The sequence below is a fragment of the Epinephelus fuscoguttatus genome, linkage group LG3 (genome assembly GCF_011397635.1).
Source record: "Epinephelus fuscoguttatus linkage group LG3, E.fuscoguttatus.final_Chr_v1".
NCBI classification, from domain to species: Eukaryota; Metazoa; Chordata; class Actinopteri; order Perciformes; family Serranidae; genus Epinephelus; species Epinephelus fuscoguttatus.
Window position 1 is genome coordinate 40,427,128 of NC_064754.1, and position 19,074 is coordinate 40,446,201.

Sequence of the window (19,074 nt, forward strand, 5' to 3'; positions counted from 1 at the left end):
CCCTACCACCCATCCTTTAATGTGGGGGGCTGTGCGTGAGCAGGTCACACCATCAGAGGATTAAACCAGCATGTGTCATCCTTTAACCCACATCTGGAGGGAGGGAAAGACAGATTGTTAAATGGTGTATGTGCTTTCAGGGCTGACCACATACAGGGGGTGCTGGTCTATTGCAACTTGCAAGAAAGCCTTGAATGTGTGCAACCTGCAGGTATGAGACTTCAGGCTGCAGCAGGTATCTCATCTGGGCCGAAACCAGTGACCTGAATGTACTCATGGGATGTTTGCTGATGTGAGCAGTCAGTCTTGTTCCAGACAGCAACAGACTGTCCTTCTTGTGGCCCATGGGGATTCTGGGAAAAGGCGAAAGAGAGGGAGAGTGAAGGAGAGAGAAGCTGGGAGCTGTCTTTTCAGTACTCACGCAGGTGGACAGCTCCCAGAGGAACAATGCACCAAACCATGAAGCACAGCAGCAGCACAACACAGCACACACAGCCTATTGGAAAGCATTACAGTGCTCATGTATAAACACAGTTCTGGCAGTATGTACATACATACATACAATACATGTATACCACGTATCTGGAAACAGGCCTATCATGGAAGATGGAAGTGGCCAGAATCTAACATAAATAAATAAATAAATAAATAAATAAATAAATAAATAAATGAGTCAACCAAAAAAAAATCTTACAAAAAATGTAGGCATTAATTAATTGATAAAGGTTTTTTTTTTTCTGTCAATATAATATATGAGTGTGTGTGTGTGTGTGTGTGTGTGTGTGTGTGTGTGTGTGTGTGTACAGAAATAAATACAGAAATACATTTTAAAAATTGATCAGTTAAAGAATTAAAACATAAGTAAAAATATATATAGCTAAATTTGAAATTTATAATAGAAAGGTACACAGTGTAGCAGTGGGGGGGGGGGGGGGGGGTCGATACAGCATAGTATTTTTTTGCTAAGTATCATTTATAAATTATTAATATGACAAATACAAATTAAACTTTAGGTAGCCTACTAGAATAATGTAGCCTAATCAATTGCTTTTTCAATCCACTAGATACATTTTGCTGCCAAAAAATGACTGAAGTCAGATGAACAGACTGAAAACTGTATCTTATTAGATAAAACAGGTGCTGACATAGTTTTCCTTCGGGGACATAATTTACAGTTGAAAAAAAAAGGTCATTGCAATGTATTGGAATATATATTGTTGCAATATTCAGCATGTTGCAACATATTTAAAATCACAACAATATTGTATCATGATAGTATAGTATCATGGATCCTCTGGTGATTGACTACTAAGTACGGGAGGTAATTTAAAGGTAAATAAATAAGCCAATTACAACAGAAATTCCAATTTATGTCACATTTTTTCAAGTAATTAATATCTACATTTATTTTTAATATTATTTTAGTTAATTTTTTGGTACACTTAATGGCTTATTTACAGAAACATTACATGATCATTGTTATTACTGGGTAACACATTAGATAAAAGTGTAAATCATTTGCTTAAGCAATATATAACTAACATGATTCATGATGATCAAATGCATGAATTAATGTATCTCCAGTTGCTCACTTTTAAGAAATAATCATGTTACTTTGATGTTCAAAATTTCATGAAATCCAATGGAAGATGACATTTCAGACCCTTGTCTTTTATGAACAGTACGTGTTGTCAGGCTGTTTTAGTAGTCAGGCGCAAACATCTAAGCTTATCCTCATTTCTTAATCATGAGAGCTCCTTGGTGTACCTTTATGATAAAGTGTAACCTTACTATCAGACCGCTGCCTGTCCCCACATCTCCCGTGCCATATGGGAGAGAGTCAGACTCGATTAAGAGCAGGCCTTTGACCTGGAACCCCATAATCTACTTAAATACAGCGGCCGCTCAGTGGAAATAACAGCACATACAGCATCATTGAACCCTCCATTTAAAAGCATTTTAAAGCTACAGGAAGAGACAAAGAGTGAATGAGTTGAGATAATAATTAAAGACAAATTGTTCCTAGAATAATACAAATTCTTAAAATCTCCCTAAGAAGTTCGAGAAGCAAGAGCGCGCTAATAACCAATCAGATACGTCGGCCGTTTGATGGGCATTTATTTCCTCCTATCAGGGCCGAGTCTATTTAAAGAGGGCAGACCGTAAAGTTGCGGTGTTGTTGTAGACCAGACTCATGAGAGTTTGACAACGGCCAGAGCGTCTCTGGTTTCTCGGAGCTGTGCGGAGCGCACGGAGCAGAGCATGGACTACTGACACAACTTTTAAATTCAGTTGAGTTGAGTTGAGTTGAAAGTTGAGTTTTTATCCTGAAGAAATCGGCAAGGTAAGGTTTCTATCTGTTGTTGTACTCAGTGCTGCTATGGCGCAGGTCTCATGTGGAGAACTTGGCATTAAGTTCTCTTTTACTCGCACACGTAGTGTCCGCGTGTGTAGTTTAATAATACCCTTCTGTAATTTTCTTTCAAAGTTTGAATAGCCTTAAGAGAGTGTTTCTATTTTTATTTGTCACTTTGTTTAGTTTAATTGCATGTTATTGCAACATATATTTTATTAGATATCTAATACCCTTCCTGATGTAGACTGAAATTGAGTAGAACATGGTTTGACTGAGGTTTGTAAAACTCCTCTCCTTTCACAGTGAAGGTATCATATTTAGGTGCAAAACATCCACAGGATAGGGTCGTCCAATTTCTCTGACAGGGTGTTCACAGATTCAGCCCCCCAGCTGTGTTTTCACTTATGACTCACTATTAGAAATGACCTCAATTATTTTGCTGCAGTGCATGGTTGTTATTAGCTACATGAAAAATGACTCGCACCCTTTTTTTAATTCCAGAAAATATGGAGGATTCGGCATCAATTTCTACTGGTGTCAACACCCCGGGGTCATGCCCTGCCATGGATGGACCCTCTCCTCCCTCCCCCATGCAGACTCCTCCTTCAGTGATCTCCAGTGACCTCTCTGCTGCTCCTTCTCACCCTGCCAAACCTCCATCCTCAACAGAGACCGCTGCACAACCCAGGAAATTATCTTATTCCTCTCAAACATCCACTCAAGACACATCTAAACCGATGGATTCTGTGAAGGGGTCAAAGCCCTTAACTCCTACTGGGCCCTCTAAACTCGCATCTAAACCTATTCCCACTAAACCGTCCTCGCCTCCTCCCAGCAAAACACCACTTGTTATGTCTCCTAACCTCTCTACCCCTGAAACCCCTAAAATGTCATCCTTTTCTAAGCTCACATCTGCCTCCTTTACATCACCAAGCTTGACCTGTAACCCTCCAACAGATTCCCCTACTCCTCCCTCTACTGCTGCTTCCACTGTAGCTCCTGCAATTACTATATCCGCCCCCACGAAACGTACCTTTGCATCCGTGGCCAAAAGGGTGATTATACAGGAGAGACTCAGGAAAGCACAGGAGGACGCCAATGATGAAGAGGATGGTAAGAATATTTGTTCTGAGTTTGGAATTAAATGACATATTGAGAATTTTAATGGGCCTGAGAGTAGAAGTTGCACCCAATTGCAGTGTTGTGGTGCTAAGCCTTGAGCTATGTTTTGGAGTGTGTTTCCGTGTGTAACAGGGTAACCCAACCCTTGGATAAACATCCCTCTTGGCCAGAATGCAGTATTACTCATTGTAATCTTGTTTTATGAAGCACCATGGGCTGCATCTCTGTGTCATACAAGAACAGAAATTAATGCAATACATCAAGTTAAATATTTTTTTCGTCATCCAATGGTTCAGTTAAATTCAACATCTGAATCCCTGCTTGTTAGACCACCAGCTTTGCTCAGTGACTGATTTGTGTTGAAAGAAATTCCACAGAGAAAAAGAGCAAGGCCTTTGCATATACATTACCTTCTCCTGTTTACCATATGACTGGCAGGTTCAGAGTAGTGAACATGCGGACAAATATTCTTGCAGCATGCTTTAGTCATGCTAGCAGCAAGGCCCTTTGGGATGGAAATGGTTGGTCAGTCACTACTTTGGTTCAAACTGAAATATGTCAACAACTGCTAGATGGATTACAATCAAAATTTTCTACTGATGTTCATGGTCGCCAGAGGATACATCCTACTAACTTTGGTGATCCCTCAGTTTTCATGTAGTGCCACCACAAGGTTTACAATTGCCTGATATCAGACAGAAGGGTCAACTTATTACACTCTGTTTTCATCTTCAGTCTGACATTGCGTCCACTCTAATCGATTTCCTTTGGGAAGAGGGTTTCAATTCCCTAACCAACCACTATAGACCAACATAACCTTCTGAATCTAACGTCTTTTTAAGTCCTTACTGATGTGTAACCATGCCAACATACTTGTTGGGGTTTTAAGAGCGGAGTGGAGCAAAGTTGCCTCGATAGCAGTGTCATGTCTATAGCACTCACCACTGTTTTATTACTCTTCGGTGGTTTCAGTGCACTGCTCGACAAACGCTTGACAATGGCATTGGTCCCACCTGTGGCGCTGATTGGCTAATTGTTAGTCCATTGAAATTGGTGCACACATTTATGCTCCTCTTAGGATTGATTTTTAAAACTTTGGTGGCCCTCTCTCTGACCAAACTTTTAATGTGTCATCATAAGCTCCAAATCTTATTTATACTTTGGTTTATAACTAAATACCTGCAAAACATTCCATCAGTCTCAGCTGTACTTTGTGTTGAGTGCTTATGTTAGCCAATGTTAGCATGCTAACAGGCTAAACTAAGATGGGGAGTATGGTAGACATCATAGTCTACTGTACCTGCTTAGCAGCATGTTTGCAATGTATTTGTGAGTATGTTAGCATGCTGATGTTAGCATTGAGCTCAAAGCACTGCTGTGCCTAAGTCTCACAGAGCCACTCAACTCAACTGCCAGAAAAAATGTTGGCATTGTACTTTTATGCAAACTATGTATATATTACACTTTGCATGTTATTAAGGATACATTGAACCTTTACATTTCAACAATGCCATAACCAGTAACTTGGTTACAGATGGGATAAGACCATGTGGTGGCTTAAAATACCCAGTTCTGGGGGCTAATCCCCACTTGAAACACAGCGATGTCTTGGTAAAAATGGTAAATGGGCCGCACTTGTATAGTGCCTTTCTAGTTGTCCGACCACTCAACGGTTGTGTCAACGGTTACTGAGTAGCAGTCAGTTCATATGTTGAGTCACTTTAGAAATGATGATATGATACATATGATACATTAAAATTGAACATATTTATGGTTTGCAGAAACGTACAGTGCCAACATTTCCTACTGGCGAGTGGCCTCTTTGTCTTGGTGAATCTGAACATGCTTAAGCTCTGTTGTTAGCCTTTTGTCAGCAATAACTAAAATACCCACATTGAAACAATTATTATTAGTTAGACACTTCAACATTGTGATATTACACTGTCATATTGCAGAGCTGTTGGAAGTGAAACCAACAAACTCATGTACCAGTAAGATATCTTGCTGTGCATAGGAGTATATGACATTTGACATTTTCCCTACAGGCAACGAACCCCTGAACCCCTTTGCTTAAAGGACACTAGGGAGACAGTAACCGTTACGAAACTCAATGCAAGTGACAACTAATAGTGTGACATAGTAGCTGGGCTTGGTGTTGATGGAGCTCTGGGGTGTCGTCACATGATCTGCATTGACAGACAGATGTACAGACTCTCTCACATCTACTCCACCTCTGACTTCTTGTTACTCTCACGTTACACGATATATGTCAGGAGGGATTTGTTGATCGCTGGCTTTGAACACAGTATGTGTAAAAATCAGCACTGAGTCACACTGCTCCTTTAGTAAAGTTATACCGCTGTACAAGTTTGGAGGCGAGTGTGTTGTGTAATCCATTGATTCAGAGACTGATTGAGATGGATATGTGAACATTTATCTCCTCTCGCTCCTCCAGATGAAGAACCAGAAGAAGATTTGTCCATGGAGCAGCTGGAGGAGAAGGCCAAAGCTGGTGATGCCAGAGCTCAGACCCGGGTGTGTTAAAGCACATGCACACAGAGTGGCACTTGGCATTGTTTTCAGTCCTGCTGGTTCACTCAGTCTGGTTGTGAGCATGTGTCTATTTTTGGCCCCTTGGAAGATGATCCTAGGCTTTCAATATGATACACCAAGATACTGTCACACGCACAAATCATTCTCAACACTATTACAGTGCATTGCAGCACCGCATTGAATTCGCACAAATGATAATGAAATATTCACACTCTCTTTACGCCTTGTTCTCTAACAACAAATACAAATGTAAAACGTTGTGCTGGTAGAAGAAAGGGGTGTGGGGGGGGGGACTGGTGGAGGTGGAAGATGAGCCGAGACGTTGCATATAAGACCTGTCAGCTCTGAAAGGGTAAATTCCTAAGTGGCTTGTTATATGGCTTTAACTTTCCCATGCTATACGTCACGTTTTTGCAAATACCAAGCACCTAAATAACCACAGGGTGTGTAAGTGAACATGTCAAAAACGAGTGACCAAATTGGGACAGTAGTAAGATATACATGCAGTGAAAGTGGATTAGACACTCCAATAATGTTCATATATCATAATAGACATGCTATACACCTACAGCCATACATAGGGAAGTATGAGTGTTGGACAATTTAAAAAGCATGCTAATTAAGCAAGTTTATGAGATTATACTTATTGAGAGGCAGGAATATATTCCTGTGATATCTCATCCCCCTATAAACAGACTTATTAAATGATAACCGTGAGAGAAGGAAGTTATGAAATGACAGTTAAGATTGGAAAACAAGTCACTTGATATACCCCTAGGCCTCTGCCACCCCTGGTAGATAGCCATGACAGAGACCCTGATGGCCTCGGGAACAGGGAATTATGGGTTCTGTAGTCACCTGTCACAAATGTGATTCCATGAACTTCACTGTTAACTGATTAGAGCCACTTTCTAACAAAGAAATAATCCCTATTAAACCAATGTACCTTGAGGATTATCCAAAGTAATGGGGGACATTGTCCGATTGTACTTAGTTAGACCAGAGCTTCTCAAATAGGGTTATGGGCACCCCTAGGGGTAGATTTTTTTTAATGGAAATTTTCAAAATATCAGTCGTGCATATTTTCTATACTATAATAAGTTCAATAAAAATTGTAAATGTAATTCTGATGAACCTCATTATATATGTATAGTAGTATTGCTATTTTCAATCCAGTTGTTAAAGCTGGGGTAAGCCGTTTAATTTTTGGCTTCATGAGGCAAAAATCCCATAATTAACTTTAAGCATATTGTAATTCAGATGGACTGAGATAAACCTTACTTCTTAACCTTCTCTTGACATTTTTTCAGAATTTAGACAATCTTGCCAGTGACAGAAGACTTTGTCCAATCATAGATCATTTCAGAGAGAGAGGGTTCCTGTTGGATGTTCTACAAAAGCAGATGTGCGTGCATGTTTCTTCGGTGAAAGCCTGATTTAATAGCTGAGAATCCTGAAGAGAAAGTTACTGTGTCAGCATTGGCAACAACTGCGCACACTGCAGGGAAACCCAAAAAAGAAAAGAGGACTATCAGAAAGACAGCCTAAATGTGAGACAGACAGTAAGATACATAAAACACGTCAGTATCAGCAAGCATTTCAGACATGGACAGAAAATGTTGCTAGCAGTTTAGCCTTCTGCTAACAGGAGGCTTATAGCTGCAGCTTCAAGTTCATGTGTATGTAGTTAACATTAGCTAAAGCCTCGACACAGTGTATCCTCCGTTTCAATCCCTGACCGCTACAGACCACCTCGCCAGGAGGAGAGCAGGCAACAGCTCTGAAGACGGACCCCCAGTCAACGCTGCAGCAACTCAAATCCAGCAAGCTCTGGAGGACCAGACAGCTCCTCATCAGATCAGCAAACTTTCTTTTGCTGCCATTACACTGGTTAGACCCCGAGCTGTTGCTGGCTACCAGCCTGCCGTGACACCCTGTGCTGGGGGGGGTGAGGGTGTATTTTCAAATACTACTGGGTTTTTTGCCGTTTCCAGACATGTTCTTACCCTTGCTTTATGTGCTGTAAACTGTCAGCTGCTGCAACAAATTCAATCACATTCATTCATTCATGTCTACGCTTGTTCACTGTGCATTTATACCAAAGATCTTTTGTGATGGTCATGGGGTTCTCAGATGAAAACATACTTCAAAGGGGGTACACTGCTGAAAAAAGTTTGAGCACCACTGTGTTAGGCCAAGCTCACACACGCTGAATTTATCCCCTCTATTCTGTATTACAGCTGGGTCAGCATTACTTGCTTCTTGCTGAAGAGAAGGACGCAGAGCTAAATAATGGTATTGCTGTTGACTGGCTGATTAAAGCAGCTAAACAGGGAAGAAAAGGTGCAGCAAGAGCATTGCAGCGCTGTTGGATCCAGAAAAAAGGTTATTGTCCCACGGTTCAACAAAGCACATGCTTGTTTGTGTATTCAGGTTTATGGTTCATTAACTGTTCCTTCTCTGTCCTCCTTTCCTAGGAATCACCCCAGAGAATGAGGCCGATGTGCGCAGGTTGTCAACAGAAAGTAAATTTGAGCTGGCAGTGCGTAAAGCAGCCATGATGATGTACTGGAAACTCAACCCAGACAGGAAGACGAAGGTGGCTGTGGCTGAGATGCTAGAAAATGTCAGCCAGGTCAATGCAGTGCCAGGTAGGATGCTTGTGCACAATCACAGACATGTGGAGAAAGACACCAGCAAGTATTTTTTTGAATTGTGACAACAGCCCAGCCTTATGTATTACAGACTGCCCAGAATGTCGTGGTATGTTGTTATAATGAGAGCTGCCATTACTGTTACATATATCATATATTCCCCTTTGTGATTTCAGTATTTGCAGCTGTCAGGGTGAAGAATATCATATTGCATGCTGGCCTCCAGGGAAATGTTTAACACTCACTCATTTCTCACCAGTAGGTGGCACTGCAAACAGGATTCCTGCCCCAACTTCAGGCCAGACCCAGAAAGTACTGGAGAGCATGGTTAAGAATGAGGGTAAGTATGCAGACACAGAGAGATAGACAGAGAGAGAGAGAAACAGTGAATATAATGTGTCTTTTTCTGTAACTGCTTTGTTTGTGTCCTCTCAGCCACACAGTTGGTGGACTTGGATGACTTTGTTGAGATGACTAAAAAGTATGCACAAGGTATTTCGCCCCAGAGTGACAGCCAGGTCACAGCCAAGACTGAAAGCCTTACACCTAACAACCGCAGTCGGGAGGTAAAAGAGTCAAATCAGCAAAAATGGGAATAATCTGTGATCATGAGGACATAGATGTCATTGTATTTTTAATTGTAACTATTCAGAATATTGTGTTTCAAAGCACAAGGCTGAGCTGGTACCACCAGGATACAAGAAGGTCTATAGACGTTCATGGAGTTTTGCCAGAAGTGGGATGATGCTGGGAGACACAAGGGAGAATGGGGCCATGAAAAAAGCCATGGACATGAAATCACGCTTAATGGTAATCATATCTAATATAAGAATTCATACCTTGAATTATCCTACATTAAAGTCCTCCTCCAGACACATTGTAAAGTATGTAAAATCCTCTGCTATGGTTATGATTATTTTGTTTACCATGTTTTTTTTTGCACATAAAAAGTAAAACCAAAAAAAAAACTCTGAAAAGGGGTCGGAAGCAAATCTCTTTCTCCCTCACTGAGAAATACTGGTTAAAATGAAAAAGAAAGTGACACACATACACACATAAACACACATACACACATAAACACATAAGCTGTGAGCCTACTCCGCCTCAAGCCAGTCGCGGCGCACCATACGCCTGCCGCGAGCCGTTCAGCACCGCAGACAGTCGGACTAATGGGATGTCGAATCAATGGGCTGTTGAACCAATTACATGGACCCGTGTTGAGATAGCTAATGTTAGCATTAGAGGAAGCATGGGAGAGATTCAGCCATACACATTTGAGCCTCAGTCAGACCAGGAGTTGGTTGTGCACCAGAATTGGCAACCAGCAAATCACAATACTAAGTAGTATAGTTGGGATCTTTTATATTTTAATGGTGTTTGTTGGCTTGTTAGCTTGTAGGCTAAACGATAGTGGCTGACACAGCGTTAGTAGTCGTGAAACATACAATTACATTTGCTACAATGTTATAGTCTGTTTATCTTGGTTGGTTTGCCTCCAAAAACTGCATGCTCTACCATGCTGTAAAAACTTTCACTGTGCTAATGCTAACTGTGCTCTCTGCACCACGGGTCTTCAGCATTTTTCAGGCCAAGGACCCGTTAGCTGAAAGAGACAGTGTAGGGACCCCCTATTATATTGTGTAAAACTGACTTTATATATAAAGTGAAAGGAGTCACATAAAAAGAAAACCATTAAACATGCTACCTTAACATCCATGAACCTCTGGAGTGGACAAAACATTTTTCTGATCAGTGTGCGAGCTTTTCCTGCTTTCTTCTTTATGTATAAAGTGCCATGTATGAACACACACCTTAATGATGCATACAATGCTAAGCTTTCAAAAATAATAATCACTGGCAGATTCATATGTTGATACATCATGTTTGTTCCTGAGGTGGACAGTATTTCAGAGTAATGTCCGTAATCTTGAAAAACTGATACAGCTTATTGGCCAGTATGTTTCAATATCACATAACCGTTAGCTAAGCACTTCATCTCGCTGTAGCCGACGGGCTGCTCAGCGATTTAGTGCTAGTTAACATGACTGCAAAGGAATTCATGGATATCAGTTAGCCTATCATAATGATGTGTACTGTAAATGAAACTGGTTTAATGAATCTGTGCTAATAATAAACTCATTGTGTTTTCTGTTAAAAATTGGCTTTTCAATTAGTGACATACCCAATCTAGCTTGACCAATGTACATTTGAATCACAGATTTTAGGGAAGTGCACAGAAAAGGAATGTGAAAACCTCTGGTGACAAACTTTGCACCAATAGAAATAATCATAAACAGATTTTTATTTGGAGGGGGACTTTAAATTTCTGTTGAAGGTCTTTTGCTGTGGATATTTTTACTGTTGTTAAATTATTCAATTCTTAATTCTTTTTTTGTTTTTTTTTAATGTTAATTATTATGGACTCTCTCTATATATGTCTCTCTTCACTTCAGATACTGCAGTACCCGCTGCATGCCATTATTGAGATGAAGGAGCACCTGGTCGACTGGGCGTCGCGGGCTGGCGTCCAGTGGCTGAGCACAGTCATCCCCACGCAACATGTTAATGCACTTATTTTCTTCTTCATTATCAGCAACCTGACTGTTGACTTGTTTGCTTTTGTCATCCCCTTGCTCGTCTTCTACCTCTCTTTCATCTCCATGATCATCTGCACACTGCGTATTTTACAGAGCAGCAAGGTGAGTATAGTTGGCTATTGGCTGATGTTTCAAAACAGGCAGAAATGCAGTGAAGAGTTATGGATGCTTGCAATCTTACCTGTCAGCGTCGTCTTCACTCTTTGATCTAACATCTTCCTTTCCCTTTTTTATGGCAGGCTTGGGAGAACTTAAGCGCCCTAACATCTCTGCTGACACGTTTCGAGCCAGGCCTGGATGTGGAGCAGGCAGAGACCAACTTTGGCTGGAACAACCTAGAACCGTACCTCTATTTTATTCTCTCTGTTTTCTTTGTTATTTTCTCCTTCCCTGTAGCTGACAAGGGTTGGATCCCGTGTTCTGAGCTCTCCACTGTGGCCATCCTCTTCACTGCTGTCAGCTACAAGAGCCTCAGCCCCACTGCTGCCACATACGCACACCGAGCAATGGCCATAGAGGTCAGGGGGAGCACGACACTGGCATAACGTGACTAAAAATTTTTGAATTGCAGTTTTGCATGCTGTAGCCTAATAACTGCAAATCACGCAATATATTTAAGGGAATACTTAACTTGTACAGTATAATACAAGTCTCATTTTTCAAGTTGTGTGCTCATACACATGCAGTTTGGCTAAAACCTTACTCTTCAAAATCCTTTAGCATAAACAGTCCCAGGCACGGACAAGGAGTACAGCGCGCCTGTGCGGTTTCAGTGTTGGGCTCGTTACTCAAACAATGTACTACTCATTACTCGTTACTCTTTTCAAAAGTAAATAACTTTACTATTTTCTCCCTGCCAGCACTCCTCTTTTATTACTTTTCAGTTACACACCACAAGATGGTAATTGTGTCCTTTCTCCTCAAAACAGAGATTAGCATATGAGCCAGTAAGCGCAGCCAAGGCTAACTTGCAAATGATTCTTTACCCTCTGTTGCCTGCGGCTGATATTTCCCCAAGGATCGGCTTGAAAGATGAAGACAAGAGTCAATCATGGAGATAGGCAACATTTCATTCACCACATATCCAGCCACAAGCTTCATTACAGAGTGTTTGTAGCCTGCAGCTGTCCATGATTAAAATTAAGTTTTGGTCATTTTGCCAGTGCAGGGCTACAGCCATCTTCTGCATTCACAGAGGGTTCACCTTTGGTGGGGTGGATTTTTATATTATTGTGCTGTCAGTTATAGTAGGTGTTGCAGGAGGTTCTTTCCTCCCCCCAAAATGAAAGTAATGGAAACATTACCGAGCAGCTGAACATAAGCAATTCCATTCTCCAGACTAGTTGGCTGCTTTGTGGTGTGCATGTGGAGATGATTATGAAAATAAAACTGGGGATGTGATTGGATTGTTGGATTTCAAATCATTAGGAGGATGACAACAAAAGTAAGGTTGTCACAAATTATTTGTTTTGGGGGGTAACTGTAATATTATCACTGAAACTTTATTAGTATTCATTACACTACTTGTTATTGGGAAAGGTAATATTATTTGTCTTACATGTTACTAGTAACGAGTAACCTATTAAGGTCCAGCATCGCTGTTCGACTTCAATTCTTCTTGAAAATTCTTCAAGAATTTTTTCTGTCTTTGGATTCTTCGATCACCATCAAGTGATGCAAGAAAAATCTCCCCAAATTAGGGATACACAATGATATCAACACATCACTGATAACGGCCAGCTTTAAAATGAACTGTCAGAATCGGCCAACATGCTCTTTCTTATTTTGCACAATGAATGAATATTACGTACATTGAAAAACATTGTATTTCACGTCTCCATCTGCTGTTGGGCCATCACAGTAAGAGTATGAGGGAATAATATCATGTTAATTCCACTACAGAAGAGACTTGATGATCACTAAAATTAGGTAGGGAAAAAAGTGGATGTATTGATATCTGTATCAGTCAAATGAGTGGTTGCATATGGGCATACTGGCAGAAAATCCAATACTGTGCATCCATATTCCAAATTCAATGTAACATGAGGTTAGTAATTAATATAGACATGGTCATTCTGGGGGGTGAAGTATTCCTTTAATATTGTTACCATCATAACTACAGTCTTACAAAGCATGAAGCAGTAGAAATGTTTAACAGGAATTTTACACATACATGATCTATATTTATTTTAATCCTTCTTAATCTAACACACTTGATTATGAAATGAAATTGTTCCCTCAAAATTTAGCAACAAAATCTAGTTTATGTACATGCTTTCTTTTTTGATCCAGGTTGCATCGTCTCTGTGTGGCCTGACCCAGTTTCTGCCAGAGAACATGACAGTACTGCGTTGCCTGGGGCGCACCTTCGCCACGCTGCCACTGGGGGAGTCAGTGGTGCTGAAGCTCAGTCTCCCCTGCCTGCTCTATGTCTATCTGTTCTATCTGTTCTTCAGGTGAGCATATGGGCGATTGGATATGTTATACACACTATTTCAGACACTATATTGTGTCAATGGGTTTTAAAGTCCACTACAGTCTTGATAAGTTCATGCCCTAAAAAATTATTTATTTCCTCTTCTGTCTGTTTCCACCTTCAGCATGGCCAGGATGCGTGGTTTTAGAGGGACTTACTGCTTCCTGGTTCCATACCTTGTGTGCTTCATGTGGTGTGAGTTCTCTGTGGTGCTCCTTCAGAGTTCCTCTGTTGTGGGTCTAATGCGCACCTGTGTAGCCTACTTCCTCTTCCTATTTGCCCTGCCTGTCCTGGCTTTTGGCCTCGCCGCCATGGTCTTGATACAGGTCTTAAAGTGGTTCCTTGAGCTGGAATTGACAAAGGTGATTGTGACTCTGGTAGTTTGCGCGATCCCTGTCACCCTGCGGCTGTGGACACGCTTCAGCACATCTATTCTGGATGTCTTCAGCTCACTTACTCACCGCGGCCCGGTCAAACTCATCTTACTCTGTATCTCCATGGTGATCCTATTCTTCTCTATCTATGTGTACCATGCAGAGGGACAGAAGGTGTACAATTCCACCTTGACTTGGAGACAGTACAGCCAGGCATGCGGGCCCCCTGCTTGGGAAACCAAAGGCATGGCCCAGACACAGCTCTTTTGTAGTCATCTTAATGGACACAGAGTCACATGGGTTGGACGTTTCAAACACGTCCGCGTGGTCGAGACAGACAACGGGGCACAGTCGGTTATCAGCATGTTGCCAGTGTTCATGGGAGACTGGCTGCGCTGCCTGTATGGAGAGAATTATCCCAAATGTGAGCCAAAGAATGCTACAGTTGCAAACGTGACAGCTGCCAATTTGGCAGCCGGTTCTGAGTCAGCTACCATTTCACTACCCTTATTGCTCCGAATGCAAGAAGAGGAGGAGATGTGTCAGATAAAGGCTCTGGCAAAACATACCTGCCATGTCAAGCGCTTTGACAGCCACCGTTTTGAGGTGACAGTGGGGATGCTCCGGGATGGTAGTATGGAGACAGAGGACCCAGCCAGGGATATAATCCTAATGGCTAGCCATGAGTTCAGGCAAGTTTTGCTAAACCTAAATCCTGGAGATATGGTGGAGTTTAGCACCAAGCTGGAGGGCCGTCTAGGATCCAAAGCTCCAGCCTTTGAGTTAAAGGCGATCCACTGTCTGGACTGTGTTTCGTCCCTGCTGACCGGGGGCAGACAGGTGAAGATAGAGAGAGACTGGAGACGCACCACAATGAGAGCCCTGAAGTTTGCGTTTGATTTTTTCTTCTCTCCCTTTCTATCGGCAAAAATCCCTGCCTGACAATGTGTCCTAACTTAATGCGACCCAAGTGAGCGTCAGTGACTAAATAGTTTGATGGCATTGTTTTTTATTGGAATGTCCTAACTGTCTGCGAGTGACGCAGCGTTATGCAGCATGCCATTTCTATTTTATGTGGCACGATGGACGAGGAACGGTTGATTCACAGGGGTAAAATGAGGAGTTAGCTGTATGATACTTTCTCAGATGCCAACCTTCTTAATTTGGCATCTGACTAGAGGGAGATTGGCAGGTAGCTAACCATTTCTGTTTAGCTTTGTTGTGTGGGATTCTCAGCAGGGCTTGCTAGCTAGCTAGCTTGTTTTACAAAGTGGAAATGGTGGTATGATATAGTATAGTAGCAACAACAATAAAGTAAATACTCACCCATCTTTTCAGTAGTTGCGTCTCCGATCTGATGTCTCTGAGCACACAGATGATAGGAGTGTGATTTGTTTACACATCATAACAGAGATTCAATGAGGACAGAGAGCATGCGATGCAATCTGACGTGGTGCGGTAGACTGACACTTGCTGTTAGGACACAGTAGAAGAAAGACAGTAAAACTGAAGTAATAATGACTCACTTGACTATCTTCAGAAAGCCATGCTGTTTCTTTCTTGTGTGATTATGTTACTAATGTAACTTATTGTATTGTTTACAATTTGATCTGACATGGATCTACAGCTCATGTTAATATATTGAAATTTTAATAAGGTAGAGTCTATGAAATGATTTCATATTTGAAGTACTTACTACTACATAAGTTTAGCACAAGTTTACAAAGATGTTGTTTCGGTTCATGCTTGAGACTCCATGTCACCGTTGCTTCGGTTTTTATATCCTGATGAGCCAAGAGAAAACAAGAGTGTTTGTGTCCTGGGTCATGTTTTCAGAAGGTTTGTGTTTCAATATCCAGGGTTGTTTTTAAAGAATTGGATAAAAGCCTATAATTTGATGGTGCCAGATTAAATGCAGGGAAGCCAATGTTGGGTATTGACCCCTTCTGAATGCCTAGATACTGTACATTTGTTAAAAATGAAATTTTATTAGAGTGAAATTTATCTTTCATTACTACGAAACTGACCTTTGTAGGACAGCTGCTTTTATATCAAGGGAATGTCTTACATGTATGGGGAATGAGTTTGCATGTACAGTATGTGTGTGACTTTGTGTGTGTACATGAATACATTTTTAAATGCACATTTACTTATGTCTTTATTTATAGGTATTTATTGCATAGGTTGTGTCACAAAATATATATTTTTGGCTTTGTTACCCAAGATTTCTCTAGCTTTGTTGTCTTAAACACTCTGATCTTAGTCTTTTTTTCATTATTGATCAGGTTTTTTGTGCTTTGAGCTACAATGGACACAAAATGGTATTTGGAAAGCCAATATAACACACTGATCCCTTTTGTTGCTGTTTATAAGCTCACAAACCTGCCAAAGTATGCAGCTGTCATCTATGTCATGGTTCACGTTCACACACCAAATGCCACAGCAACTTAAAGGGGACCTATTAAGCTTCTCCTTATTTTCAGTCATATATATTTATAATGTTGCAGTGTCTGATGTTCATATTAAACGTAGCCAAAGTTTAAAATAATGAGGTAAATGTATGTAAAAGTAATCCCTGTGAGCAAAAACCATTCTTCAGACAGGTCTAAATGCTCTGTTTCTGTTTTTTTTCCCCATACGTTTTAGAAAAGCTGTGACAGATTTCTTAATATGGTCATCTGCTCCAGGCACGTTACTGCAAGTGCTCACATCACTTAGCCTACGCTGCCACATGTAGCTATATGCTAACATCAGGGAAATATGTAATCTCGGTTGCAAATGTTGATAATTTCTGATTTCAGATCAGATTTCTCCTGAAACATTTCCACTTGTGAAAAATTTGGTTTAAAAGCTTTTATTGGTGATTTTTCATGGTAGAAAGGGCCATGGTGCTCTGTTATAGTCTTCCCCATGGCTCCAAGTACACTGCTACATGTAGTTGTATGCTAATGTCAGAAAAACATGTGATTTTGGTCACCAAAGTTGTTCATTTCTCCCTGATATGGCATCATATTTCTGCTGGAACATTTCCAGTTGTAAAATTTTTGATTTAAAAACTTTTGTTGTGGATTTTTCATGGTAGAATGTGCAGCTATACTCTGTTACAGTCTTCCCCATGGCTGCAAGTACACTGCTAAATGTAGCTACATGCTGTCGTCAGGGAAATGTAATCTTGGTTGCCAATGTTGTTAATTTCACCCCAATTTCAGATCATATTCCTGTTGGAACATGTCTGGTTATGAAGATTTTGACACTTTTGTTATTGAAGTTTAACGACGCAGGCGCTTACACTGAGCATCTCAGACAGGGTGAATACAGATGTTCCAGCAGAAATTGTATGAGGAAAATAAAGTGTTTTTTAACCATCAAAGCATGTTGTTCTAGTACAAACCCAAAATAAATGTAAATAAATAAATACCTAGGAATCACCTAGGAAGCAAACATTTATCAAAACTTAATAGCATATTAATTCCTAAAGTTTATTTTTGGTGGTATCTCCGACTTTAGACATACCAACAAAACATTGTTTTGTTCATTCCGTAGAAATAGAGTGCCAATAGTTTGAATGTTTTAAGTGATTTGTTTTGCTTTACAGTACTGAATGCCTTTTTGTTGCTCTGATGTCATGATAATTTAGTCACATTTATAAAGACAAAATAAATGTCACAGTTTTTAACTTAGCTTTTTGTCACAGCAGATAAACAATTATTATGTATTACGTGTTTCTCTTTTTTATGCAAAAAAAAGCAATGTATAAAGCAATTATTGAAATCTGACTATCTGAAAAATGCAGTCACAAAGCTGAAATTGGGGCTTTTTTCCACCTACCTTTTTAAGGTTACAGTTGTCTGTCCATCCATCCATTCGTCTGTCTAATTCTTGTGAACACGATATCTCAAGAACACCTTGAGAGAATTTTTTAGAATCTGGCACAACTGTTTCTTGTACTCAGGGATGAACTGATTAGATTTTCGTGGTCAGAGGTCAAAGGTCAGGATCACTGTGACCTCATCCGTCTAATTGTCATGAATGCTATATTTCAAGAATGCCTTGAGAGAATTTCTTTTTCGAATTTGGCACAAATGTCAAGTTGGACTCAACAATGACCTGATCGAAATTTGTGGTCATAGATCAAAGGTCAAGGTCACTATGACCTTATCGATCTCATTCTCTTGAATGCAGTATCTCAAGAATGCCTTGAGAGAATTTCTTTTTCGAATTTGGCACAAATGTCCATTTGGGCTCAACAGTGAACTAATCGTATTTGGTGGTCATAGGTCACAGGTCACACACAAAATATGTTTTTGGCCAAAACTTCAGAATTCATACACTAATTATGATAAGATTTTCACACAAATGTCTGACAGGATAAAATTATGAATTGATGACATTATATGTCCAAAAGGTCAACTTCACTGTGACATCATGATGTGTCCACCTAGAAACTGTGCTGACTTCATAGATCTTCTGTGCTGCCGGCGGGAAGATGCGTGTCAAGCATCCATGTTTTCACAGACATGGATGGAAACTGTAACTGCAACTTGACTGGTGCACGGAGGCATACAACCACATGGTGGTAATTCTAGTTTTTGTTGTTGTTGTTGTTGTTGTTTTTGTTTTTTAGATACACAGATTTAAAGACATTTTTAAAAGCCATATATGTGAACAGTGTTAAACTTCTACTTACATGTGAAATGTGACAATCATTGATGTTGAGCCTGTATATTGTGAAATTGAGTGCCTTTTTATTTGGTGATGGAGTTTCTGGGAGTGTGCAATGACTATTAAAGTGCTTGTCTTTAAAAAAAAAAAAAAAACACCTTGTGGATGCTTTGATTCAGATTGAGTATTTCAGTGATGTGTTTCAGGAATGGGAAAAATAGTGTTCCATTAAATATAGAGACACAGACATAAAAGGATCCAACACTCTTTTTTTGTCAGA

General features: G+C 40.4%; 1 protein-coding gene across 1 annotated transcript; it reads left to right on the forward strand.

Annotated features, from left to right (window-relative positions):
* Window positions 1-2,197: 2,197 nt before the first annotated feature.
* wfs1a (Wolfram syndrome 1a (wolframin)) lies at window positions 2,198-16,275 on the forward strand. The gene is made up of 12 exons (XM_049572037.1): window positions 2,198-2,344; window positions 2,858-3,469; window positions 5,934-6,013; window positions 8,272-8,416; window positions 8,509-8,682; window positions 8,948-9,025; window positions 9,121-9,251; window positions 9,355-9,495; window positions 11,139-11,384; window positions 11,522-11,800; window positions 13,575-13,738; window positions 13,883-16,275. Exons 2-12 carry the CDS (start codon window positions 2,863-2,865, stop codon window positions 15,072-15,074), a joined length of 3,237 nt encoding a protein of 1,078 aa, XP_049427994.1. The 5' UTR covers window positions 2,198-2,344; window positions 2,858-2,862; the 3' UTR covers window positions 15,075-16,275.
* Window positions 16,276-19,074: the final 2,799 nt, after the last annotated feature.